This window comes from Trachemys scripta, chromosome 2 (genome assembly GCF_013100865.1).
Source record: "Trachemys scripta elegans isolate TJP31775 chromosome 2, CAS_Tse_1.0, whole genome shotgun sequence".
Taxonomy (NCBI): Eukaryota; Metazoa; Chordata; order Testudines; family Emydidae; genus Trachemys; species Trachemys scripta.
This window is the reverse complement of record NC_048299.1, coordinates 140,716,049-140,742,572: the sequence shown is the minus strand read 5'-3', so window position 1 is coordinate 140,742,572 and position 26,524 is coordinate 140,716,049. Positions and strand designations below refer to the sequence as shown.

The 26,524-nt window shown below is 47.2% G+C and overlaps 1 protein-coding gene across 2 annotated transcripts; it reads left to right on the top strand.

Moving 5' to 3' along the window:
- Positions 1-1,258: 1,258 nt before the first annotated feature.
- SLC20A1 (solute carrier family 20 member 1) lies at positions 1,259-26,223 on the top strand. 2 transcript variants are annotated; one of them, XM_034761611.1, is made up of 11 exons: positions 1,259-1,378; positions 6,012-6,626; positions 6,761-6,901; positions 7,651-7,736; positions 11,214-11,310; positions 13,538-13,657; positions 16,756-17,010; positions 17,253-17,814; positions 18,098-18,283; positions 19,302-19,386; positions 25,141-26,223. In XM_034761611.1, the coding sequence occupies exons 2-11, from the start codon at positions 6,266-6,268 to the stop codon at positions 25,300-25,302; spliced, it is 2,055 nt and encodes a 684-aa protein (XP_034617502.1). In that variant the 5' UTR covers positions 1,259-1,378; positions 6,012-6,265; the 3' UTR covers positions 25,303-26,223. The 2 variants fall into 2 exon arrangements, with proteins under 2 accessions (XP_034617502.1, XP_034617501.1); XM_034761610.1 differs by lacking the exon at positions 1,259-1,378 and adding an exon at positions 1,738-1,852.
- Positions 26,224-26,524: the final 301 nt, after the last annotated feature.

The window sequence follows — 26,524 nt, the reverse complement described above, 5'->3', positions numbered from 1 at the left end:
CATGCAGGATCGGGGCCGAAATAGGACAACGGATACAAAAAAGAGGTACAAGGTCTAACTGAAAGGCAGTCATCGCAGAGGGGGGCAGGGGCCCTGACCAGGAGCAGATTGTGCGCAGGATGCCTATGTAGTAAGGAATAACTGCGAGAAAGTCGTGATCTAATTGCAGACAGAAATTCATCCATTATTCATTAACCATTAATGGGCCAGGCCGGGTAACTTCCCAGTCAAGAGTGACACTGGGCCAACGTGTCAGCAGTTGTATCTCTTTGCATCAAAGAGCTGCCTGGAGCCTGTCATTCCCAGAATGCTCTACTCCATCCTGAGCTCTAAAGCAGTGGTTCTCAACCTTTTTGGGCTCAGGACCCATTAATAAATGTTTATGGCCAGTCTCACAACCTAGGGGTGGAGGCCCTGAGGTAGTTTTGGTTGGATCCTCACCTTCCGTGCTGTGAGAATGGCTGGGCTTGGCTCTCCGCTCCGAGCTGTGCAGCCTCTGGGGTTGCAGTGTTGCTCAGCCTCGCCTCCCGACTGGACCAAATTTGTGTGAGTGGAGTTGTGACCTAGCTCATGGGGTTGCAGTGTCACTCACTTAAATTTGGGCTACCCAGGCTCCCGTCATCATGACAGCTGGGCCAAATGTGAGTGGCGCTGGGATTCCAGAGATTGCAGTGCCTGGAGGATATAGGCAAGCGCAGCCTGTCCTTTGGGACAGAAGCTGCCACGCAACCCTTTGAAAAGTTCTGGTGACCCCATTTTGGGTCCCGACCCACGGGTGGAAAAACCCTGCTCTAAAGCACTTCTTTGTTCTGTAGACTGTTTGGATCAAGATGCAGCACCACTGGCAACCTATGTTCCTGCACCCGCATTTGGATCAAGACAGACCAGGTGTCTGGGGTGCTAAGCATTGTGGGCTGCACAGGGGCCCCCATCCCATTGTCAAGGGGAGCTTTGGTGTTGTAAGAACGTCACAGTGAGACCTGTCCTGATCTATGATCCTGTGCTAATTTGGCATTGAATGGCCCTGCCTGATCTGTGTTAGAGCCACCCATGGAAGCTCATAGCCTGGCCCTCTGCTGCCAATCCCACCCACTCATGGTTGGGGGGCTGCATATCATGTTTTGGGAACCCCACAGTGCATGGGCAGGACCATGGGGCTCGTAGTACGAAGGGCAGTGCCAAGCCCCAGATTGATCTGTTCCTGTTTCTGGCTGGCAGAGGGCGTGGTGTCCTTTGAGTCAGCTGATGATGTTTACTGGGAATGCAAGTCATGATCCCCTAAAACCAGAACAAACAAGCGCAGGGACCATATAGGAGCCCAGGGTTGGCCTCAATCCCTCCTAGCAGGGTGGGAGAACAAGCATCCCATGCGGAACAGGTAAGGGAAATAAACCAAGGGGTCTTTCCCAGCTCCCGGGCGGAGGGGTGGGAGGGAGGAAACCCAGGAGCTGGGTGCCCTGGTGGGGCTGGGAGCAGACCCTGCATTGGGGCAGGCTCAGCCTGCTGGTGGGAGGCAGCGTTAGTACCAACCCCCGTTCCCGATCGGCCGGCCAGGGCCCCTTGTTAGGGTCCAGAGTGAACAGCCCGTGGCCGATTGGAGCGGGAGCCGCGCCCATCCCAGCAAGGGGCGTGGCCATGATCCGGGGGTGGCGAATGGCCGCGCGGCAGCGAGAAAGTGGGCCGAGTTCTCCCTGCGTCACTCGCCGGATGCGTGCTCGGCCGGGGGGGGCGGGGCTGGTGGGTCACGTGGGCCGGCTTAGGCTATAAAGGACGGCCCGGCGCCGGCAGCAAGCTGCGTGCGCTGAGAGCTGGTCGGGACAGTGGAGCCGGCTAGAACCAGATCGGCACCGCGGTGAGCGCCGCGCTCGGGCTGGGGGAATGGCGGAGCGCTGCCCGCCGGCAGGAGCCGGGGCTGGGGCGCGGCTCGCGGCATAGGGCGGGGGGAGGACAGGGCTCTGAGCGCGCCGCGCCCCCTCCCCCTCCCCCTCCCCCCACGTGCGTCCGGCTGCCCGCGCGGCCCTGGACCCGCCTGAGGCGAGGCGAGGCGCGCGCGGGAGCAGCCGTTTCCTGCTGCGCGGGAAGGAGAGGCCGGCGCGCGGGGTCGCGCGGGACGGGTGGCCCCAGGCGGGGGATCTGGGGAGCGGGTGATGCGTGGGGCGGGGCGCAAGGGGCTGTGCGGCGTCTGGAGTGACGCCCCACGTGTAAGGGACCTGGTGGGTGTTGGGGGGCAGCAGGGGCCCCAGCTCCTCCAGGGCGTGGGGTGCCAGGTGGGTGGGGGCACAGCCTGTCTGGGGGCGAGCGGTGGTGAGGCTGGGCACTGGAGAGGTGGTGTAAGGTGCTCTGGGCACAGCCCCCTCTCGCCTGGGCTAGCTGGCAGCATGGTGGCACTGACTCCTGTCCCAGTGGAGGGTGACAGCAGGGCCTGCTCGGTTTGTCATTTGCAGGATGCCCACCTGTGTGTTGGCACTGAGTGCTCCGTGCCACGGCCTGGCTGAGCTCAGGGTTCAGAGGAACGTGTGGCTGCCCGTTCAGAGCCCCTTGGGAGGGGAGAGCTCTCAAAGCAAAGTTTGAATTCACAGGGAGGTGATGGAAGTGCCATGTGGCTAAGGCAGGGCAGGCTAGCTAGGCAGGGCTCTTCTGCCCCTGGGGGCTAATTCACCTGCCCTGACTGTAGTGCAAAATGGAGGGTGAACATTGAGTTTGCTAGGATTTTATTTTGAGGTAGCAGAGATAAGGCTCGGTTAGTAAGTATCTGTAGCTAGTTTGAGGCCCCATGTACCTCCCACCTGGGGCTTATCTTGATATAGCCAATTGACATAAAAACAAGTGACTTGTTCCCTTGAGATTTTGACACTAAGGCCAGGTCTACACTAGGAAACTGGATTGATATAGTTCCACACCCCTGAGTAAAACTGTTAGGTCAGTTTAACTCCCTGTGTAGACCATGCTGGTCAATGGGTTCTCCTGTCAACCTAGCTAATGCCTCTGAGAGTTATGCTGTAGCAAGAACCCTAGGTAACCTGCATGTCAGTGTAGGTAGTGTCTTCACTGAAGTGCTGCTGCAGCATTTTAAGTGTAGACAAACCCAAAGATGGCTAACTTGATGTAAAAACACTCCATATTTTGCTGTGAAGACTTGGCCTTAATGGGTGCCTAAAACAGTGAGGGGCGAGTATCCACAGAGCCTGTAGATTTTCAGGTGCATGGTGGCTATTTGGTGCCTCAAGTGATAATTTATTTTATATGGAGATATACCTATCTCATAGAAGTGGAAGGGACCTGAAAGTTCATTGAGTCGAGTCCAGCCCCCTGCCTTCACTAGCAGGACCAAGTACTGATTTTGTCCCAATCCTTAGGTGACCCCTCTCAAGGATTGAACTCACAACCCTGGGTTTAGCAGGCCACTACTCAAACCACTGAGCTATCCCTCCCCCCACTTAAGGCTCACTTAGATGCCCCAATGTGGACTTTGTAATTTCCTCAGGGGGCAGATGGTGGGCACAGTCCCTCTTGAGGTTACATCTTGTAATCTGAGTGCCAGCTGGGTCCCACACTTGCTCACTTGAGGTACTGCAGCCATATAGAAAACCCAATTTTCTGCCTCCATGCAGCAGATGCTGTTTCCCCAGAGTGTGCTTTGTAGGCTTGCCTTTTCAGGCAGATTGTTCTGCCTTTCCTCCCTCCAGTCTAGTAGGGGGATGATCCTTGGCAGTGTTTCAGGGAATTTCAGTTTAAGTGGGCCTGTTGCTCAGATGAAAGGTGTTGCTGCTTCCATTCCAACTCATGGTCAAGGTATCTGCAGCCCTTTCTCCTACTTTGCAGCAAAGGTGGTAATGGTGTGTGAGGAGGTCTGGGGCTGGTGCAGTGCAAGACCTGATGTTAAATTGGCTGGATATTAATCTCCTACCTCTTCTCAGTGTGTGGTGAAGCCTGGCTGCAACACAGATAGGGTAGAGGGGGAAATAACTGAGATGTAAGACCTTCTGACATATCTGTGATGGGCTCCTTCCTTCCCAAATGCTCTTGGGGAAAGGAAAGAATCTTAATGAACAGTCTTTCCTGCTCTGATTCTTGAAGGGTGGGGAGAGGGCTTGCTCCCTCTTCTGATGGCCCTTTTCAAGGACAGCCAGAGCCAGTGCTGTCACTGTAGGGACAGGCAGCAAACAAACCAATAGAGTGAGTAATTTCTGCAGCAGCAATAGCCAGGCTAAGCACAAAAGACTGCAGCTTAGGACACAAGGTACTATGGGGAATTCAGCTGACCTGCCAACATGCCTTACTCAAGTCATTGTTCAGGTACAGGATTTGCAGACTGACTGGGGCTTTTTCTTATTTTGGTGCTTGTCCACACTAGGTTGAGGTGCTGTTAGCTATCAGATTTTAACATGTTAAAATCCTGGTACAGATGGGATAAGTTGCAGGTTTAACATGTTAGCTGGCCAGGGTGAGCCATGGTGTTAATTGTCTTGCAGTGGGGCTTCAAAGGGAAGCCTCTTCCACTCTCCTGCTCCACTGCAGCTTGCATCTGCGACCTAGCAACAGCCCACTTAGTCCAGGAATCTTTGCTGGAAGGCAGAGATAGCGATCTTGGGGTTTTGTTACACCCAACATTATAGTAGCTGAACACCTGCCATTTAATAGCAGTGGCAATAGTGAAGTCCCTTAAGGGCTTCATGGAGTCTGGCACTTCTCTCTTTTTGGGGCCAAAACTCTGCTTGGGTAGAGGTTGTTTTTGGCAGGGTTTTAAGGATTGAAAGGGCTCTGTGCTGAGTCTCTTATGTTGGAAAGAGCTGAAATTGGTAGACCCAGTGCCTGATGTGCCTACCTTCCAGCAGATAGTTTTCCTCCTGGCCTTACTTTTGTGGGTTCTTTTTTTTTTGGTTGCACTTCTCCACCTTCTTGTATATGCACACCCTATCTGTGACCCCATAAAGTTGCAGGACCTCCTCCTCCTCCTAGTGGTGGCCAAAGTGGCAATCTTGAACACCAGAGAGGAGATGTTGGCTGAGTGGGTTCTCTCTGACTGTGGAGCCTGTTTTCAGTCCCCTCTCCACTCACATATCCAGGCAGAGTTCCTCTGAGCAGTGACTGCTGGCTCCCTTCCCACCTTTGAGGATCAGTGGGTGTTGTCCAGGGTTCTCTGCTCGGTGTCCCCTCAGGTTCCCTACTTTTGACCCTCACCCTGACCTTGTTGTTTTTTTCTGTTGTCCCACATAATCCTGGGCCCTGTGGATCCTCCCCATAGGCTGGGGAAGAGTCCTTTAGTTCCTTCCTGGAACCCAACAAGAGCAGATAATGTTTGTAGCCTGTTCAGGAAATACTTGGCCTGGAGTGTGCCTTTCAGGCTAGTAGGGATGGTGGCTAAGTTTGTCTTAATAGAGATTTAAGGTAGGGTTCTGTGGTACTGCCTGCTTGCTTTTAGGTCCCTGCTCCACACGGCAGCATGGCGAGCGTGTTGGAATCGGCCCCATTCTTCTAGTCCAGAGATTGTATCTCTCTTCCCAAGGAAAAATAATTGATCTGGTACTTGCTGTGGGCCTCATGCCCTCTTATTTTACCATGTTCAGCAACTAGACTCCACTGAAGTGCTCTCTAAAATCACTGGCTCAAATCCTCTTTTCTATAGACTGGAGAGCAGCTCCATTCCAAATCCTGATGGCATTGTTAATGTAATGGTGCTCTTTTAAGCATGCCTGCAGGGGGAGCTGGCATTCAGCTTGGATGGTGGGAGGGTAGAAATCACAAGGGATCTTGTGTCCCCATCTGCATTGTGGAACATAGGCAGAAGGCCAGGAATACAGCACTAATGGAGCAGCAGATAGTCACTTATGTTTCCTAATGGGTTTCCTAATGGGTACCCAGTGTGGCCTCTAGCTGCTAAACAGGGATGTAAGCTTAAAAAATGGCCTTGCTCTAACTATTTGGGGGAAGTCTCACTATGCTATAGCCTTGTGCTCACTTAACCAGCATCCATGGACCATGAGGACTCAGTTCTCCCTCTTTCATTTCAGGATGAAGAACTTGTGTTCTCTATTTTCTGCACCATGGAATTTTATTCAGCTCATTTAATTCTCCAGAGCCACAGGAACTTTAGAAAAGAGATTCCCATACACACCGTATAGCAGTAACTCTCTGGTTCTGAACATATCTTCGTTTAGTTTATTTAATTTGTAACATTATTTATTATAATATTGTCATACCTCATATTTTGTTTATGTATCAAAGTTGCAAATTCCTGTTAATTTGAAACCACTAAATTAATAACATGGAATCCACAATTGAATCTACAACGGCTCTGATGGATCTGCTAACCAGTACGATAGGAAGTAAGGCATCTGGTCCCATGGTAGCTTTCCTCTGGATGCTGATATTGGGCTTCATCATTGCCTTTGTGTTGGCATTTTCTGTGGGTGCCAATGATGTGGCAAACTCGTTCGGAACTGCAGTGGGGTCGGGTGTGGTGACTCTGCGGCAAGCATGTATCCTGGCATCTATCTTTGAAACGGTGGGCTCTGTTCTGCTGGGTGCTAAAGTGAGTGAGACCATCCGGAAGGGGTTGATTGACGTGGAGATGTACAACTCTACACAAGAGCTACTCATGGCCGGCTCAATCAGCGCTATGTTTGGTGAGTAACATTCTAGCTGCAGCAGCAAAGTGATTAAGTACACATGGATTAGTTATCTTGTTGGAGTGTCTGTCCCCAAATCTGCCATATATTGTAATGGTGACTAGTCACTGAGACACAACTTTGTTGTTTAGGGTCAGCTGTGTGGCAGCTAGCAGCTTCATTCTTGAGGCTTCCCATTTCTGGTACCCATTGTATTGTTGGAGCAACAATTGGCTTTTCACTGGTGGCTAAAGGACAGAAAGGCGTCCAGTGGTCAGAGCTGCTTAAAATTGGTAAGTAAAGTACAACCCACTAGCTTTTTCAGATGGTGAGGTGTGGCATTAATAAAACCTATCATAGAACATTAGGTTTGGAAGAGACCTCAGGAGGTCCTCTTGTCCAACCCCCTTCTCAAAGCAGGACCAACCCCAACTAAATCATTCCAGCCAGGGCTTTGTCAAGCCTGACCTTAAAAACCTCTAAGGATGGAGATTCCACCACCTCCCTAGATAACCCATTCCAGTGCTTCACCACCCTCCTAGTGAAATGGTGTTTCCTAATATCCAACCTAGACCTCCCCCACTGCAACTTGAGACCATTGCTGCTTGTTCTGTCTATCGGGGTCTGCAACCTTTCAGAAGGTGGTGTGCTGAGTCTTCATTTATTCATGCTAATTTAAGGTTTCGCATGCCAGTAATACATTTTAACATTTTTAGAAGGTCTCTTTCTAGAAGTCTATAATATATAACTAAACTATTGTTGTATGTAAAGTAAATAAGGTTTTTAAAATGTTTAAGAAGCTTCATTTAAAATTAAATTAAAATGCAGAGCTCCCCTAACCAGTGGCCAGGACCCGGGCAGTGTGAGCGCCACTGGAAATCAGCTTGCGTGCTGCCTTCGGCACACATGCCATAGGTTGCCTACCCCTGGTCTATGGCCTTGTCCCCAACATTGGATTAGTAAGAAAAATATAACTGGGTTTTACTGCCCAGAGCCACCTTCTAGTAGCCAGGATATTAATCGCCTCTATCTTCTGTCCTAGTGTTGTCCTGGTTCATCTCTCCCCTGCTTTCTGGCATCATGTCTGCTATCCTGTTCTTCCTTGTCCGTATGTTCATTCTTCGTAAGGTAAGGGTGCCAGATCTCCACAATGTGCATCTGCTGTGTGAAAACTGTTCTGCAACTGAAATTGTATGAGCAGATAATAGGAATAACCATTCCCGGTCAGGACAGTCTTAAATGCTTATTACTGAGAATTTTGTGATCTTTAATGTTTTGATCCATGCATCTCCCAGACTAGCACCCTAGCTGCTGGGCTGCCCTTCTTCATAATTACTGGGTACCTACTTGCCACAGGCTGATAGGAACTTTTTTGTGGGGAAGGGAGCATAGAGATCCAGTGCAATGTTCTGAGAAGCCCTGTCCTCAGCAGTGGGCATGGAGGAGGTTGCTGGGATAATAACCTGGCAAGTGTCTCCAGGCCGCCTTTGAATGCTCCATCTTTCATATCTGTCTCTGGCTAGTGGTTATCTCAACACTCTGGAGATTTGAAGACAGGAGGAGCTTTCTCTTCTTGCCCTCCTATCCAAAGCTGCTAGTTCAGGGGTTAATGTTCCACACCTATCTCATGTTCAACCAGATGGAGAACAGAAGCAGGCATAGCTTCCCCAGCAGCAGCATGAAACTGATAAGACGCTGGCTACTTGTGCTGTCCAATGCCTTGTGGGCTGAAAATCGAACCGACCAGTGTCCTCTTGCCTTTGTGTTGCAGCTTGTTACCTAGTAGCAGTAGAGTTAATTCTGGCTGCAGACTGGAAAGCATCACTGCAACTAGAAGGGCTAGAAACTTCTCTTTAATAAAACCTAAAGTCTGTAGACACTGGCTTATGCATCAGACTTCCAAGGGCAGGCTAGCTGAGTAGACCAAATAGATTTTGAAATACCTTATTCTCAGACCCATTTCATGTTAATACCATTCTGCCTGCCTCTTATTTATACTACCAAGTCTCTCTCTCCCCAACTTGTACTATGCAGTGTTGTAGCTGTTAGGATTGTAAAGAGAGCTCTTTAGCCTTTCAAAGGCAGGAAGGAATCTTGCACCTTGATTGCCACTTGGCACTCAATGGAACAGTTTGTGGAAGTGCCAATTAGAGCTAGTTGGAACTTGAATGACCTGCCTTAGCATTAAAATGCCTGGGAGAGCTCTGCCCTTGTGATGGAAACTCTGCTTCTATGCATGACTGAACTGGCAGCTTGCCTACACAGGGAAACTTAGGGCCTGTCTACACTGGCACTTTACAGCGCTGAAACTTTCTCACTCAGGGGTGTGAAAAAACACCCCCCTGAGTGCTGCAAGTTGCAGTGCTGTAAAGTGCCAGTGTAGACTGTGCACCAGCGCTGGGAGCTATTCTCCTTGTGGAGGTAGGGTTTTTTAAGAGCACTGGGAGAGCTTTCCCAGCACTGTTCTGTGACTACACAAGACATGTTAAAGCATGTGGCAGTGCTTTAACATCGCCAGTGAAGACGTGCCCTTAGCAGCAGAACTGTACTGATATAGATATCTGCAATAGCTCCCCATGTACTTGAATGTGTCGACATAGGCAGTTGTATTGGAATAATTACAGCAATATAGTCTTGCTAATTTCTTGATGTAGGCAAGCCCTCATGGATCTTGGGCTCATGTCTTAAATTAAACCTGCAGACCAGAGGTTCCCAAAACAACTGTCTTGAGATTCCACCAACCTAAAACCAGTTGCTTGAACTTCAGGATGGGCTTTGGGAGGTTTGACTGTACTGGGCTGAACTCTACTCGACCAGACAAATGCTTTCTATTGTGAGATTCCTTGGTTTGGAACTCTTTACAAATACTGTTCTAGTAAGTAGAACAAAAGTAGCAGTTGGAAATGGGAGCATGAAATGAAACTTGTTTGAATGATTTAACACAAGCCACTCTCTATACTCCTGCTGTTCAGTATGCTGAGTAGATCAGTAATCTGAACATGAATTAACACTAAGCATGCTGGTAGTGTACAGACTAGATTGCTGGTCAAACAGATGCTGTAATTATAGAGTCTAGCATCCAGGATTCAACTTGTGTGTAAACGGCTTACAAATACAAAACATAAAATTAGCTCTGGAGTTACCAAGTATATTTTGAGGATGTTATTGAGTAGCTTTAAAATGAACTTCAGATCTCAAATCTAACTCCTGTGGATTCTGCTTCAAAAAATGCAGTAATTCATTTAACACAGCTGGCAGATTAATATTGTATAACTGGCCTTTCAAAGTTGTACTCACTACTTAACACTTATTCAGATGGTTTTGTAATAGGACAAAGCAAACATACATTAAATTTCACTGAACATTGAGCATCAGAACACTTGGATTTGGCTCCTGGTCAACAGTCTCAAACAATGCCACTGCCTGGATGAGGTGTTGCTTTCAGTACATAGGCATGCATTTGTGAGTAATCTCTCTGAATCAGTCAAATGACTTTAATAACAATTGGCCTGACTCACCTGGGGAAATGGAGGAAAAAGCCTTTTGACAAATGAGATTTTTTTTTCCAAAAGAAAATTCCTTTAGTGGATTGAAGCAAAGACTTTTAGAAAGTGCTGTTGAAAACTGAGTTTTAGAGAGCATCTGTTCTGATGGATAGGCTATTGAATACCTGAGAGCAAAATCCAGAGCCTTACAGAATACAGAGAGCAAACAATGTCTTGGGGTGTAGCTACTTTGATGTCTAAGGCCTTGGCTACACTTGGAACTTCTCAGCGCTGCCACAGCAGTGCTGTGAAGCGCAAGTGTAGTCACGCCGCCAGCGCTGCGAGAGCTCTCACAGTGCTGTATGTGCTCCACCTCTCTGAGGAGAATGGCTTGCAGCGCTGTGAGCGTGCAGCGCTGCAGGCTCTGATTACACTGGTGCTTTACAGCTCTGTACTCCCTGCGCTCGGGGGGGGGGGTGTGCATTTTCACACCCCTGAGCGCAGCAAGTTGCAGCGCTGTACAGCACCAGTGTAGCCAAGGCCTAAAACTTAAAGTAAAATGCTCTTAAGTAAAGAGTTCTCAAGCATCAGATTCCATCCACTCTTTGTGGGATGGGCTGTTCAAAAGGCAACATTGCTGTTTCAGGGAATGTGCATTTCTGCTTTGAAACAACAATGGCATCAGGAGGCCCATTTCTGTCTTCAACGTGGAAAGTGCTCTGTTCACAAGTAAGGAGAGACTAATTGGCAACCCTAAAACCCCACTGGATCTTGTGATGCACGGGTTCTTTGGGCCCAATTCTCTCCTTGCTGACTCCTATGCAATCCAACTGTGAACAGAGCTTTCACAGCTCTAATATATAAGCCTCTAATTGGCATTTAGCAAACAATTCTGTTTGAACAAGAGACTCCATCTCCCTCTTCTGGAGCTGCCTCTGCTGGGCTAGTAGGAGGGAAGTAGTAAACTTTTAAGTCTAAGTGCACAAAACAGAACTTTGTAAGAAGTTACTATTTTTCTACACTCTTCCATGTAGAAGTGTACTTTAAATGTCTGCTTTGCTGTTGGGTTCAGAGTTTGGGATCTGGATTTGTATAGCATCAAAACTAATCTGTTTTACAGGCAGATCCAGTTCCCAATGGGTTGCGAGCTTTGCCAGTCTTCTATGCCTGTACAATTGGGATCAACCTCTTTTCTATCATGTACAGTGGTGCACCTTGTAAGTACATATCAGAATACTTCAGTGCTACTTTTATAATTCTTTACAAAAACCTCCATTAAATGCATGATTTACCCCTTTTGCTTTACAGGGCTGAAATCTCCTAGAAGGCTGCCAGCCTGTGCTGGCTACAGAAGGCTGCAGGCTAGCGTGCGCTGAGTTCTAACCTAGATAGTTACCCAACCAAAGAGGCCTGCTCAAACTCTAAATCACTACAGAGCTTTCTCCTTAGTCTTCACAGGAACAGCAGATAACATGACTTCCCCTTTCCTCTCTCCTACTTATGCTAGAGCTCAGGAACCCAGCTGCTGAAGAGTCTCCTTAAGCTTTTCCTATTCTCCAATAAGGCTAGTCAGCACTGGAGTCTTGTATTGGATTTGCTCAGTTTGGCCTTTCCAGCATGAGAGCTTGCTTGCTTTTCATCCCAAAGAATATATTAACTGCCCAACACTTCCTGACCAAGAAGAACTGGCATGTCCTAGCTGGCACAAGTACTCCGAAGAGGAATTCGTGCTTCGGAGTTGAAATCTTTTGGGAGCTCCAGATCAAAATGTTTAACTTTCTGTTGTGTGTGTGGGGGGAAACACAACTGATGAATGGAACAGGCAGCTGCCATCATAATCAATGTAGTTTGACACAGAAGGCCCTGGAGACCTGCAGAGTTAAAAGGCAAGCTGTAGAAAATATCAGTCACAGCAACTTAACAATCAGTTTCAAAACTCTATATACGGGGCTACCTTAATCAGGGCCTGCTACCCTGGACTGTGATGGCAGCTTCAGCTGGGGCTTTCTGCTGTGATGTATTCTAAAACAGGTCATCAAGGAACCAGAGCTAAGTAGAGGCTGACAGTGGCAGGTATTCAGTGTCATATTAGACACTTAGATCTATTTCAGTATTTAGTAGTGAATAGCCTGGTATGTAGCTATGAAGTAATGACTGCAGCTTTCCCTTCATACATTGGTCCCTTCAAATGCACTTTGGTCCTGAAATTCTAACAGATGTTGCAGCACTAATGGCGTTCAGCCAAAGTGGTGTTTATGCCTGTGAATGACATTGTCTTGTGAAGTAGTAATCTTAACCAGTTAAAGCATAAACAGCATTGCATCATGTGATCCAGTTTATAAGTTTGCACATTACTAGCCAGATTCATGTTAAGTTTACATTCTGTAGACAAGGTTTGGTTAAACTTTGTTCCACTTTAGCTGGGGTTTTTGCCAGACTCTGTATTTGTTGTAAGCTGCTATTAGTGTTGCATGTTAACTAAGCCATATGAAATAGATGTGACATTGTGCACTTGACCTCTGCAGTTCCTTTATCTGCCCTCTATGTACTGGGAGTGTTTATAGTTCTTGGCTGCAGCAGAAAATGCAGAAGCATTTTGATGGCCATTTAGCAAACACTTGATACCTTAGCTTAAGGTTATAGTAAACTATGAGTAAGTTCTATGGAAAAAAAATCCAGCCATTCATTTGTAAATGCTTGTGTAACTAGGTCAGTTAACACCTTAAAGCCTCTCCTGTTTCAAGAGATGCCGATTTGGTTCTAATTTAAAAATAAGTGCTCTGGAGTGAGATGCAGAAGCCATCATTGTTGCACCATGTGGCTGGAAAAGTCCTATCCCATCACAAACCTAAAATGCCACATCACTATAAATCTGTTGGAGATCTCTCGTGGGTACAATTCTTCTCCCCCCGGCTATTAGCAGACTGGCATGCCAGGGGGAATAGCGCTGTCTGCTGCAGCAGCAGACTTGCTGCAATGTCAAAGCAAAAAAGCAAGTCAGGACATAAGCCTCTGTGTGTATATTATATTGACAACTAAACTGAGGGAAGGATGGTAGAGCATGTCTAGTCAGTTGCTGCTGGGTCACCAGCATGTACAATGCTCTCGGTAATCCAGTTTTCCCTGGGGAGGGGAGAGGTCAGGAGAGTCTCCGAACATGTGAAAGAGATTAGCTGGGGAGAGAATGTAACCTGTTGAGGGCTCCTATGTGGGTTAAGTTCTAATTTTTGCAGGGTTAGTATTGGATTTTCTATTACATATTCACATCTCATATTAGCAGAAAATCTGAATAGAGCAAAGCTGGTGCAGGGAACTGCAGACTCCTGGGAGGCAGCAGTGAATATCATGTGCCAAGCATCCCTTGAGCCAGTTGTGAAGAGGGTAGCCATACATTGAAGGGGCTCTTGCCCTGGGGTTTTCAAGATTCATTGTTTTATTTCCTAGTGCTGGGCTTTGACAAACTTCCTATCTGGGGTATCCTTCTAACTTCGGCGGGGAGTGCTGTTGTCTGTGCTCTCATCGTCTGGTTCTTTGTGTGTCCAAGAATGAAGAAGAAAATAGAACGTAAGTAATACTTTAGAATGACCTAAAATCACATGTTCTGCTTAATGAGTTACTTAAATATCCTGTTTTGGCTCATCTTGCTTGTGGGTGGGGGGGTGTCTTACAAATCTCCCCTTTAACAGTCTATTTTATTAAAGGATCCTAAAGGGGGGTTAGCACTCAGATCTCACTCAGCTTCCTCTGAAAATCTCATGAGTCACTTAAGTACTGTATTTGTAATCAAGCTTTTGCTGGTTACTGTAAAACTAAACTTGCTTATAACAAGGGGTGGCTTCTAAGAGGGCCCCTTAAGCATGCTTCTAGCTGAGTAGCCATCCACTGGTAAGAAAGTACTGTTGGCAGGCTGCAGCTAACTTCGTGCCTACTTATCTGTTTCAGATCAAGCTGCATGGAGTAGGCTTTAGGCACACAGCACAGAACAATTACCTGGAGTGGATATACTCCTAAACAGCACTATTTCATCATTAATCTTAAAGGGTGCCCAAGGTAGAGAATGCAGGATCAGTGTGCCTAATTGTGGCATATAACCTTTAATACCATATGTACCTAATGAGCAATCTGACCTTGCTGATGCAGATTAGTTTTAAGTAGGTGATCTCATAAAATCCCTGCCCTGTAGCAAAGAATACCTGTTGAAAGGCACTCAAATAGCATTCGCCAGCTTTACCTTAATGTTCTGAGGGGCTCCTCTATAGATTACACGTGAGACTTGGGAGAGGCATCCTAAACAATAAGAGAATAGCTATTCACAAGTACCCTTGTCAGGTTTGCATAAGTGGTGAGAGACTAATAGCTTGTTAAATACTTTCTGGTTGCCTTTGAAATTTGTCTGTCTAGAGACATCTCATCCTTCCGGCTGTTAAAGGAGTTTATACTCTTGCCAGGAATTCAATTTTTTTCCCCCTCACTAATGTAACTTAGCAAATCTGTTCGCAGCTGTTGGGGTTTCAGCATAGCCTATTCCTAAGCAGAACCCTGGTGACACACATACTGGAGTAGTCTGAGCAGCCCCACACAGCACTGCAGCAGAACTAAGGAACTACAGAGGTTTCCTGCTATTAGTATCTGACCTGACCAGCCAGACTTAAAAAGTTCTGACCAAGTGCTTGCAGTGAGCTAATGAGTTCTGAAATCAATGGTTTCTGCTTTAATATAGTACAGATTGGGAAGCTTTTAACTGACTCCTAGTGTTCTTGCTCTGAAGATTTCAAGCATTTGTTAGCTTTGCCCTCCCTCCTGTAAGGTAGAAGTTTTTCCATTTTATGGCCTGGGGAAACAGGCAGATGTTAAAGCCAATTTTCAGACCTGGCTATACGGTTAGGCTCTTTAAATAACAGGCCATGCTTTCTCAGACGAGCTGAGAACCCACAGCTCCTTTGGGAGTCATTGGAGACCTATGTTCAGAGTCTCTGGAAAATGCTACTTGTATTTAGGTGCTTGCTTAGGCAGCCAAAAGTGAATTTAGGCCAAGGTCGTGCAGTCAGAGGCAGGATCACTCCAGAGTCCCAGTTCTGCCCTAACTAGTAGACTAGCTTTCAAACATGAACAGAAACAAAGTCCCACCATCAAGGCTCTAGATTAGAGCTGAGTGAATAATGCACCTTTTTGATTTGGGGGCCAAACAGAACCTCATTTTCAATTTGAAACTAGCCAGTTTTTCTCCCGGGAATGGGAACCAAAACTTTTTATGGGGTTTTGTTTGGCCCAGACAAATTCTGATTTTGGTTATTTAGGTGGCTTTCACTTTTTTGGGTTTTTGTAGCTAAATTTCAAAACAAATCACCATTTTGAAAGTCAAAACATACAACATGAAACACATTGTTTTGCAATGGCCAGAATGAACCATTTCAGCATTAGAGAGAGTGGATGAGGTAATCTTTTTTTATTGCAGTGTTTCTCAACCTTTTTGATACCAGGGACCGGCTTGCTGCCTTCCTAAACAGTCAGGGAAATCTCAGGAACGGGCATTGGTCCACAGATGGGTTGTTGAGAAACACTATTTTATTAGGCCAACTTCTGTTGGTGGGAGGGGGGGAAAAAAAGGAAGTTGGTCCAATAAAAGTACCTCACCCACCTTGTCTCTAATATACTAAACCAACACAGCTATAACACTATTACTTCCCCATTACTTTGTTAGCAGACTTATTGTTTGCTGAAATTTTTTTGCCTGCCTCTACTTTAGATGTTTAAAGTTGTGTGATAGCTTTAAAGCTGAGCTTGGTGCATTTTTCCAAAACACTCCTTGCAGTGGAGACCCTAGTGGTATTGTCATGGCTCATCACCATGTGGAAAAGGTACCTTCCTGCCCAGTGCAGTCTGTTGTCACATGCTTTAACCCAGTGAAAGGCACAGATGAGTCACCTGTATACTCCTATGGCTCATGCATCACAAAGTGCAAATTGCAGCAGTTCACTGATGATACCCTGGTGAGAGATTTGCTGCTTAACACTGCTCCCAAGAAGTGGCTCTGTCATCTGTAGTTAAAATCTTAACTTGTAATCAAAATAAGCTTTCTTGCACCATTGTAGTGTGGTGCAAGCCTTGGCCACGTCATGGGCCAGCTCTCAACCGTGTAACTTCTCTGGGCTGCTGCTTGTGCAATACTAGGAATGTATCTTTAGCTTTTCCTAACACTAAAGTGGAAGCAAAGTATTGGCACCATCTGTCCAGTCAGTTCCTGGTGGCCCACCACTATTCTCATTGTGGAGTGAAGAACCAGTGCTCTGGGAGTAACAAACACAGAGCCCTGCCATGCCATAATCACTCTGCCAGTTATAACCACACCTATACTGGGTGCCAAGAGCGGGGTTGAAATAGTAAAAGAGCACAGTTCAGACTAGTGAGTTCTGTGTCTGAAGATCTGGCTGTCCCATGCACAGCACATGTGTAACACATTTAAGCGTGTGAGTAGTTGGTTACTAACTTGAGCTGTAAACTGAAATTCAGCATGCATAAATCTGGGTTCTGACAGGTGCCAGCATTGTTCAGGTCTCAGTGGATGCAGAGTAGGCTGGAATCAGGTGCTAATGGCTGAAAGGGCTTTAAATGGCGGCAGCCTTTGGGAAAGGGGACTATTAAGTCATTACTTCTTTCCACAGGAGAGGTCAAGTCAAGTCCTTCTGGGAGCCCCTTGATGGAGAAAAAAACCAGTCAGAAAGAAGACCAAGATGAGTATAAAGTGCCACTAGACAACGGCGTGGGTGACAAGAGCTCTGTCACTGATGTGTCTGCTGTGCACCACAGGGCAGCCGTGGAGGAGAGAACAGTCTCCTTCAATCTGGGAGATGTGGAGGAAGCCCCAGAGCGGGAGAGGCTCCCCAGTGTTGACCTGAAGGAAACCAACATTGATAGTGGTGAGTTGGGGTTAGCACCTGCCTTGACTCAAGGCCTTATGGCTGGAGGTTGAGATGGCCCGGGCAAGTCCAGATGAAGTGGGAGTACCCTTAAGCATGCCCTGTGGAGGCATATTCCACCAGCAAATAGATCAGGGCAGAGTGGCACAAGCATGAGGTCTGTAGTGTTTTTAGTTTGGCTCCTGTTTGAGGCATGTTACCCACTCCTGGGCATGTGGGTTAAACTCCAGTTCCATTTGCAGGAGCTGTGCGGTTACCCAGTGGCAACCTTGTTCAGTTCAACCAAGCTGTCAGCAATCAGATCAATTCCAGTGGCCACTACCAGTACCACACTGTGCACAAGGATTCAGGCCTGTACAAAGAGCTGCTGCACAAGCTTCACCTGGCCAAAGTGGGCGATTGCATGGGGGACTCTGGTGACAAGCCCCTGAGACGCAACAACAGCTACACATCGTACACTATGGCCATCTGTGGCATGCCACTGGATTCATTCCGTGCCAAAGAGGGTGAGCCCAAGGGGGAGGAGATGGAGAAACTGACCTGGCCTGGAGCAGACACTAAGAAGAGGATCCGTATGGACAGCTACACTAGCTACTGCAATGCTGTGGCAGATACCCACCCAGCTGCTGATGTGGATATGGATGTAGGCAAGGTGGAGATGGGCAGTGGTGACAGGAAGTGCAGCACTGGTTCTCTGGAGGAGTGGCATGACCAGGATAGACCAGAAGTGTCCCTGCTCTTCCAGTTCCTGCAGATTCTCACCGCCTGCTTTGGTTCCTTTGCTCATGGCGGCAACGATGTCAGGTCAGTAGATTTAATCTGTGACAGGTTTTAGCTGGTTACTCTCAGTGCAAATGTTAATGTAGTATGTTCACTGCTTCTCTGGAGCATGTATGCCTAGCATGCTGGTGTGAAAGTTGCTCATTGTGAGGGCTCTTCTAGCAAAAACTTGCTCCCCAATAAGCTGGTCATCCAGAAAATGTAGCAAGTTGGGGTTTATAGCAAGATTGGAGTTGTTCACTTCAAGTCAGCAGCATGGAAAGATTCCTTAATTGTCTCTGACTGGAATGCATCTGTTTCCTTTCAGCAATGCCATTGGCCCCCTGGTGGCTCTGTACCTCGTCTATCAGACAGGTGATGTGGCTGCCAAAGTGGCAACTCCCATCTGGCTGCTGCTGTATGGAGGTGCTGGAATCTGCATTGGCCTGTGGGTCTGGGGGAGAAGAGTCATTCAGACCATGGGGAAGGATCTGACTCCCATCACACCATCTAGGTAAGATGCTTCATGGGGGGACACAGAAGGATGTTTATGGTATTTTCAGTATACTGTGTCCTCTGTACTAACCATTGTGTACATAACACATTATTACTCAAAGGCTGAGTGAGCATGTAATTATACAATGCAGAGTCTGCAGCCTACTGAAATTGGAAGGTTCATTAATTCTTTCCAGTTTGTTTGCTCACATTCCAAACTTCCTAGTGCTCTGAGGTACAATAGCTTTGATAGTCATGACATGTGGTGGGTTATCTTCAGGAAGACCACTCCACAAATGTCACCTCTAATTGCCGTTTCCATTGGTATGGTTCTAATATGTGCATTTGAATAGATGGCTTTGGGATCAGGTACTTGTACTAAACACACATGCCCTCCTCTCTGTCAAAAGACAGAAGAGCTGAACCTTCCACTGTGCCTTATAGTTCCACCCTCTGGAGCTTCAGGGGTGGATTGCAAAGATCATCCACTGAATTCCCTGCCACCATCTCCAGGTGGCTGTCCTAAAGGGGACTGATCTCTGATATCCAGGTCCAAGATCATATCAGGGCATTACAGATCAAAGCAAATGCCTTGAGGAATTGAATGCAAATAACTACTGAGCTCAGTGAGTGGCAGTGTGAAATCTGCTTAGTCTCCATTGTGTAAAGGGGAGTGCCCTAGAGTTATGGATATTTGACTTTTATTTAAACTTCCTGCAGAGATGCATGTATCCACTAGAAATGGAAGGAAAAATGAAGCTCTGATTAAAGATCTCTAACCTTGCTTCTGGCCTCCAGCTAGGAGCTATCAAGAGGCCCCAGGTGCACTCCATACAAAGCAGAAGTGTGTACAAAATCTAATGCCTTAACAATTAAACTGGTTAATGAGGGAGACCTGGAACCCTGCATAGAACAGGAGCCATAAGCCAAAGTTCTGTATGTGCCATGCGCATGGACTGTCGGGTGTGCAGGAATCCCTTGCTGACATTGTGTGGCTCATACCAACCTCTGATATTACTATCTTTGTGTATACACAGTGGCTTCAGCATTGAACTGGCATCTGCTCTGACTGTGGTGATTGCATCAAATGTTGGTCTTCCTATCAGTACAACGCACTGCAAAGTAAGTGAAATGCTTGCCTGTATGTTAAATGGCTCCTGGGGTGACCTGCCTATTAGTTCTGCAGGAAGTGTCACTACTGTCTCAGGAGATGGAGTTAGTGGTGTAGGACCAGATGTGATGGTCTGGTCTATTGTACGAGAATCCAGTAGTCTCCAAGTACTGGTTCTTGCCTTTTTCCTCCTCAATCTCAGATCTGGTTCGTATTGACTTCTAGTAGAATAGCTTCCAAAATACTCCAAGCATTGGTCTTGAGTTTGACAGGTCTACAATTTGCATGCAGATATGTCCATTTGTGGATAATGAACATAGAGTAAACATAGGAAGTGGTGGAGGGAGAAGCTGAAAAGAAATGGGCATTGAGGAAAAGTACTGAACCACTTCTTTCTCCACTGAGGACTGGTCATCTCCTCCCCATGCTGTGCTGCCCAGTGCAGTAGTCTGGGAGCTGACCTTCCTCATGAAGACAGAGGCAAAAAAAGCATTGAATACATTAGCTTTTTCCACATCCTCTGTCACTAGATTTCCTCCCTCATTCAGTAAGTGGCCCACACTTTCCTTGACTTGCTTCTTGTTGCTAACATACCTGAAGAAACCCTTCTTGTTACTCTTCACATCTCTTGCTAGCTGCAACTCCAAGTGTGATTTTGGCCTTCCTGATTTCACTCCTGCATACTTGAGCAATATTTTTATACTCCTCCCTGGTCATTTGTCTTCCACTTCTTGTAATGCTGCTTTTTTGTGTTTAAGATCAGCAAGGATTTCACTGTTAAGCCAAGCTGGTCGCCTGCCATATTTACTATTCTTTCTACACATCGGGATAGTTTGTTCCTGCAACTTCTAAGGATTCTTTAAAATACAGCCAGCTCTCCTGGACTCTTTCCCCCTCATGTTGTTCTTCCAGGGGATCCTGCCCCTCAGTTCCCTGAGGGAGTCAGTCTGCTTTTCTGAAGTCCAGGGTCTGTATTCTGCTGCTCTCCTTTCTTCCTATGTCAGGATCCTGAACTCTACCATCTCATGGTCACTGCCTCCCAGGTTCCCATCCACTTTTGCTTCCACTACTAATTCTTCCTGGTTCTTGAGCAGCAGGTCAAGAAGAGCTCTGCCCCTAGTTGGTTCCTCCAGCACTTGCACCAGGAAATTGTCCCCTACACTTTCCAAAAACTTCCTGGATTGTCTGTGCACTGCTGTATTGCTCTCCCAGCAGATATCAGGATGATTGAAGTCTCCCATGAGAACCAGGGCCTGCAATCTAGTAACTTCTGTTAGTTTCCTGAAAGCCTCATCCCCCTGGTCTGGTGGTCTATAGCAGACTCCCATCATGACATCACCTTTGTTGCTCACACTTCTAAACTTAATCCAGAGACTTTCTGTTTTTTCTGCAGTTTCATACTGGAACTCTGAGCAGCCATACTGCTCTCATACATACAACACAACTCCCCCACCTCTTCTGCCCTGCCTGTCCTTCCTGAACAGTTTATATCCATCCATGACAGTGCTCCAGTCATGTGAGTTATCCCACCAAGTCTGTTATTCCAATCACATCCTAGTTCCTTGACTGCCAGGACTTCCAGTTCTCCCTGCTTGTTTCCCAGGGTTCTTGCATTTGTGTATAGGAACTTAAGATAACTCGCTGATCATCCTGCTTTCTCAGTATGAGGCAGGAGTCATCCCCTCTTGCACTCTCCTGCTTGTGCTTTCTCCTGGTATCCCATTTCCCCACTTACATCAGGGGTTTGGTATCCTTCCCTGGTGAACCTAGTTTAAAGCCCTTCTCACTAGGTTAGCCAGCCTGCTTGGCCCTCTCTTCGTTAGGTGGAGCCTGTCTCTGCCTAGCACTCCTCCTTCTTGGAACACCATCCCATGGTCAAAGAATCCAAAGCCTTCTGTCTGACACCACCTGCATAGCCATTTGACTTCCACGATTCAACAATCTCTACCCAGGCCTTTCCCTTCCACAGGGAGGATGGACAAGAACACAACTTGCGCCTCAAACTCCTTTATCCTTCTTCCCAGAGCCACGTGATCTGCTCAAGGTCATTCCTGGCAGTATCCTTGGTGCCCATGTGGAGAGGCAGGAAGGGGTAGTGATCCAAGGTCTTGATGAGTCTTGGCAGTCTCTCCGTCACATCGTGAATCCTAGCTCCTGGCAAGCAGCAGACCTCTGTTTTCCTGGTCGGGGCGGCAGATGACTGTCCCCCTGAGGAGGGAGTCCCTGACCACCACCACCTGCCGCCTTCTCTTGAGAGCAGTGGTCATGGAAACCCCATCCCTAGGACAGGTTTCAGAGTAGCAGCCATGTTAGTCTGTATCCACAAAAAGAACAGGAGTACTTGTGGCACCTTAGTCTCTAACAAATTTATTAGAGCATAAGCTTTCATGGGCTACAGCCCACTTCTTTGGATCCCTAGGACAGTGCATCTCATGCCTTCCAATTGGAGGAGTCTCCTTCTGCTCCCTTCCCTCAGATGTATCATCTAGTCCACTCCCCTCATTAGTACCTGTGGAGAGAACATGAAAACGGTTGCTCACCTGTATCTGCATTGCTGGTACATGGACTCTCCTCCTCCTTCTGGAGGTCACATGCTGCCAAATGTCTTCACAGTCCTTCTGTTCCCACTGCAGCCTGCTCTCATTCTTCAGAATGTTGTATCCATAGAAGCATATCCTGACGGCTGTCTAGGAAATCTTAATTTTCTCTTATGCAACACAGGGTCGATACTTGTTTCTCCAGACCTCAAACTTTCTCTTCCAATATGGAAACCAGCTTGCACTTTGTACAAAGTCACTTCTGTCCTGTGGAAGAAAGACAAACATGGCACATCCTGTGCAGGTAACAGCTGAATGCTCACCATCCATATTACCTTCATTCAAAGAGCTTCCTCAGCTGTTGCAGTAACTACTCAGAAGCCTGCAAGATGAAAGCCTCAGTGCGCTCTCCCCAGGTGAACTCCCCCTATTAGCCTCTGCTGTTAGCTGCTTAGCAGGTTCACTGCTGACTGCCTTTTTAGAACAGTCAGGCCCACCTGGAACAAAGCACTCCCAATTCACTTTTCAAACAATCAAGCACATGGACAAACTGTTCCTGCAACAGACACTCAGATACTCACCAACACAGCCACCCAATGCCAGAGGAGGTATGCTAAGTGCTGGAGGCGGAGTTGGCGGATGTGATTGCAGAGCAATTGGCCATTATCTTTGAAAACTCATGGTGATCTGGGGAGGTCCCGGATGACTGGAAAAAGGCTAATGTAGTGCCCATCTTTAAAAAAGGGAGGAGGAGGATCCAGGGAACTACAGGCCAGTCAGCCTAACCTCAGTCCCTGGAAAAATCATGGAGAAGGTCCTCAAGGAATCAATTCTGAAGCACTTGGAGAGGAAAGTGATCAGGAACAGTCAGCATGGATTCATCAAGGACAAGTCATGCCTGACAAACCTAATTGCCTTCTATAATGGTCTCCACGAATGAGAGGAAAGCAATAGATGTGTTTGACTTTAGCAAAGCTTTTGATACAGTCTCCCTTAATTTGCTGGCAAGAATACTGTGGAAGTATGGGATGGATGAATGGACTAAGGTGGATAGAAAGCTGGCTAGATCATTGGGCTCAACAGGTAGTGATCAATGGCTCCAGTCTAGTTGGCAGCCAGTATCAAGCGGAGTGCCCTAAGGGTTGGTCCTGGGGCCAGTTTTGTTCAATATCTTCATTAATGATCTGGAGGATGGCGTGGACTGCACCCTCAGCAAGTTTGCAGATGACACTAAACTGGGAGGAGTGGTAGATACGCTGGAGGGTAGGAATAGGGTCCAAAGGGACCTAGACAAATTAGAGGATTGGGCCAAAAGAAATCTGAGGTTCAACAAGAACAAGTGCAGAGTCCTGCACTTAAGATGAAAGAATTCCATGCACTGCTACAGACTAGGGACTGAATGCCTAGGCGGCAGTTCTGCAGAAAAGGACCTAGGGGTTACAGTGGACGAGAAGCTGGATATGAGTCAGTGTGCCCTTGTTGCCAAGAAGGTGAACAGCATTTTGGGATGTATAAGTAGGGGCATTGCCAGCAGATCGAGGGGAATGATCATGTCCCTCAATTTGGCATTGGTGAGGCCTCATCTAGAGTACTGTGTCCAGTTTTGGGCCCCACACTACAAGGATGTGGAAAAATTGGAAAGTCCAGCAGAGGGCAACAAAAATGATTAGGGGGCTGGAGCACATGACTTATGAGGAGAGGCTGAGGGAACTGGGATTGTTTAGTCTGCAGAAAGAAGAATATGGGGGGATTTGATAGCTGCTTTCAACTACCTGAAAGGGGGTTCCAAAGAGGATGGATCTAGACTGTTCTCAGTGGTAGCAGATGACAGAACAAGGAGTAATGGTTTCAAGTTGCAGTGGGGGAGGTTTAGGTTGGATATTAGGAAAACATTTTCACTAGGAGGGTGGTGAAGCACTGGAATGGGTTACCTAGGGAGGAGGTGGAATCTCCTTCCTTAGGGGTTTTTAAGGTCAGGCTTGACAAAGCCCTGTCTGGGATGGTTTAGTTGGGGGTTGGTCCTGCTTTGAGCAAGGGATTGGACTAGATGACCTCCTGAAGTTCCTTCCAACCCTGATATTCTATGATTCTATATGATACTTGGGCACTACTGTGGTAGAACAAAAAACAGTTGTCAAACAGACCCATTACAAAGCTGCCAAGCTCCCTGGGCCGCTCAGGTCATGGCAAACTTTATTCCTATAAGCCTTGCACTTGTGCATCAGATGCCTGTAATCTCATTGTGGAACTCTCTGCTGGTCCATTGCTGCCTGGCCCCATGCTGTGCTGGTTGTGCACCGCAGTTCCAACAGGGAGATTGCTGTCCATAATGTGGCCAAGTGCCTTGTGCACACTTCAGCATGACTCAGGTTTTCTCTGGGCAGGTCTCATTGGATTCAGGCTTGTCTTGTGTCTGAACCTAGTCAGTGCTGCTCTCTTCTTAGTAAGGCCATACTGGAAACCGAGTTTGCCTGTGGAGGGGCAACATGTTGAGGATGCTGACAGATTGGGAGAGGATACCTAAAGAGCTACAAGAATGACCTGAAGAGTAGAAAACCTGCCTTAGATTGAGTTTTTAGTTTCACTCTTATTTAGAGAAGGTTGAGGTGAGCTTTGAGAGCTGGGGGCATGCTTCTAGGAGATAAAGGCAGAATAAAGATCAGTATCTGGAAGCTGAAGGTAGTACATTGGTTTTCAAACTTGGGGGTGCCCCCTAGGCACCATGAAATTATTGGGTGTGCAAAGACCTGACTGGTTATGGATTTTTTTAAGATTATCAAGTAGGTACTAATCTTATTCCCTGGGGATCCTATCTAACCCTAGTGTGCCTTGGTTCAGGGTGGGTGGGAAGAGGCTGGGCCTCCATTATGCAAGGGAACTGCACAACCTTTGGAGGAGAACTCACTCCCCTGTGGCTTCACTGGGAATCAACATAGCAGCTGTGCTGCACAGGTGTCCTGGCCCCATTGCAGAGACATCACACCTGGTTCATGTGCAGGTAGGGGGTGGAGCTGCCATGCATGAGTTCCCACCTCTAGGCAGCTGGGATTTGGGTGGGGTGCACAAGCTGCCTCCCTGTATGTGCTATTCAGTCTATAAAAATTGCAATATCTTTCTAAGATACTCTAGCTGACCAGAAGCTGTTGGGTTTGATGCTGGAAGCACTAGGTGGTGAGACCCTAGTGGTCTCCTAGTCTTTAAATCAGTCCCTTGGTGTATCTTCCATAGGTGGGCTCCGTGGTCTCAGTGGGCTGGCTCCGTTCCAGGAAGGCTGTGGACTGGCGTCTCTTCCGTAACATCTTCCTGGCATGGTTTGTCACTGTCCCGATTTCTGGCCTCATCAGTGCAGCTATCATGGCACTGTTCAAGTATGCCATCCTAGGAGTGTGAGACCAGCTTGGGTGAAATCCATATCATCTCGCTGCTCCGAGCAACTGGAACAGTGCTAGGGTGACTCGCCTGGGGAGGAGATGGGAATATTGCATTTATGCTGTAACTGCTTTCATGCTAAATGACTCGTCTCTAAATTAGCTGCAAAATAACCAGCACCCCTGACCTCACTAAGGTCGGTTTCCTGTTTGGCCTGTGAATTACTGTACATATTTCTATATTCTTTTGTATCAAGCTTATCTTCCATTATGTATGTTTGTCACTGAGGTCCTTTTTTTTAAATTTGTTTTTCTTTGGCGCTAAATCTTAAACTGGCAGGCGCAGTGAATTCTGGTGTGACCAGCTTAGAGGGGTGACTGTTCCACTGACATGTTTGCTCTAGGTTAACAGTAATGGGCACTATACCCAGACCACACTTATTTTTTTTTTTTAAATAAAACTTTTAAACTAAACATACCTATTAGCTGACTCCTTGTGGAGCAATACCTATTACACACCATTTCCTGACTGTCCTGTCGCCTCTGCAGCTCACATGGTACCTGTGGGACATGTTGCCACCTCCCCTAAGAGCTGTGAAAGATGCTGGGGGTGGTTCTTGCTAGGAAGCAGGTTGTAGTATGTCTAGTTTTGCTTCCATTTCAGTACTTACAGGTGCAAACAAGAGAAAGCTGCAGTACCATGATGCTCTGGTCTTGTGTTGTCTTCTCATTTTTGTGCAAATACACCTGAGCTGTGGGTGGGGAGGATTTTGTTTTGAATCTAGGATGGGCTAAACTCTTAACAGAGTTGATTTAAATGTTGAGATAATTGACTGCTCCCTCCCTCTACTAGCCAAGAACCTAGCTCTCTCCAGTGACCCTGACACTACAGGACTCTGCACCCATTGCTACCTCTAACTGAATAAAAGCTTAATTTTTAAAACAAATCTTTGGATTTTCCATCCCATGAAGTGTTAACATTCCAGTTTCACAAGTGGTGTGCTCATCCCGTGATCTCACCATGACTAGCTATAGCTGAAGGAACACAACCCCTTCCAAAGCTACAACAGCTGGCAATAAGCCAGGAGCAAGAGCATGTACAAAGAAATTACAAGCAGCATGAAAAGGTGAACTAAAGTTGGGCTAAGGGGAGGATCCTGTTTGCTGGAGGAAAGCAGTAGGTGCCTAACTGTAGAGTCATTAGAAGCTGCCCTTTACTACTGCTAGAACAGCTCCATTGCTGT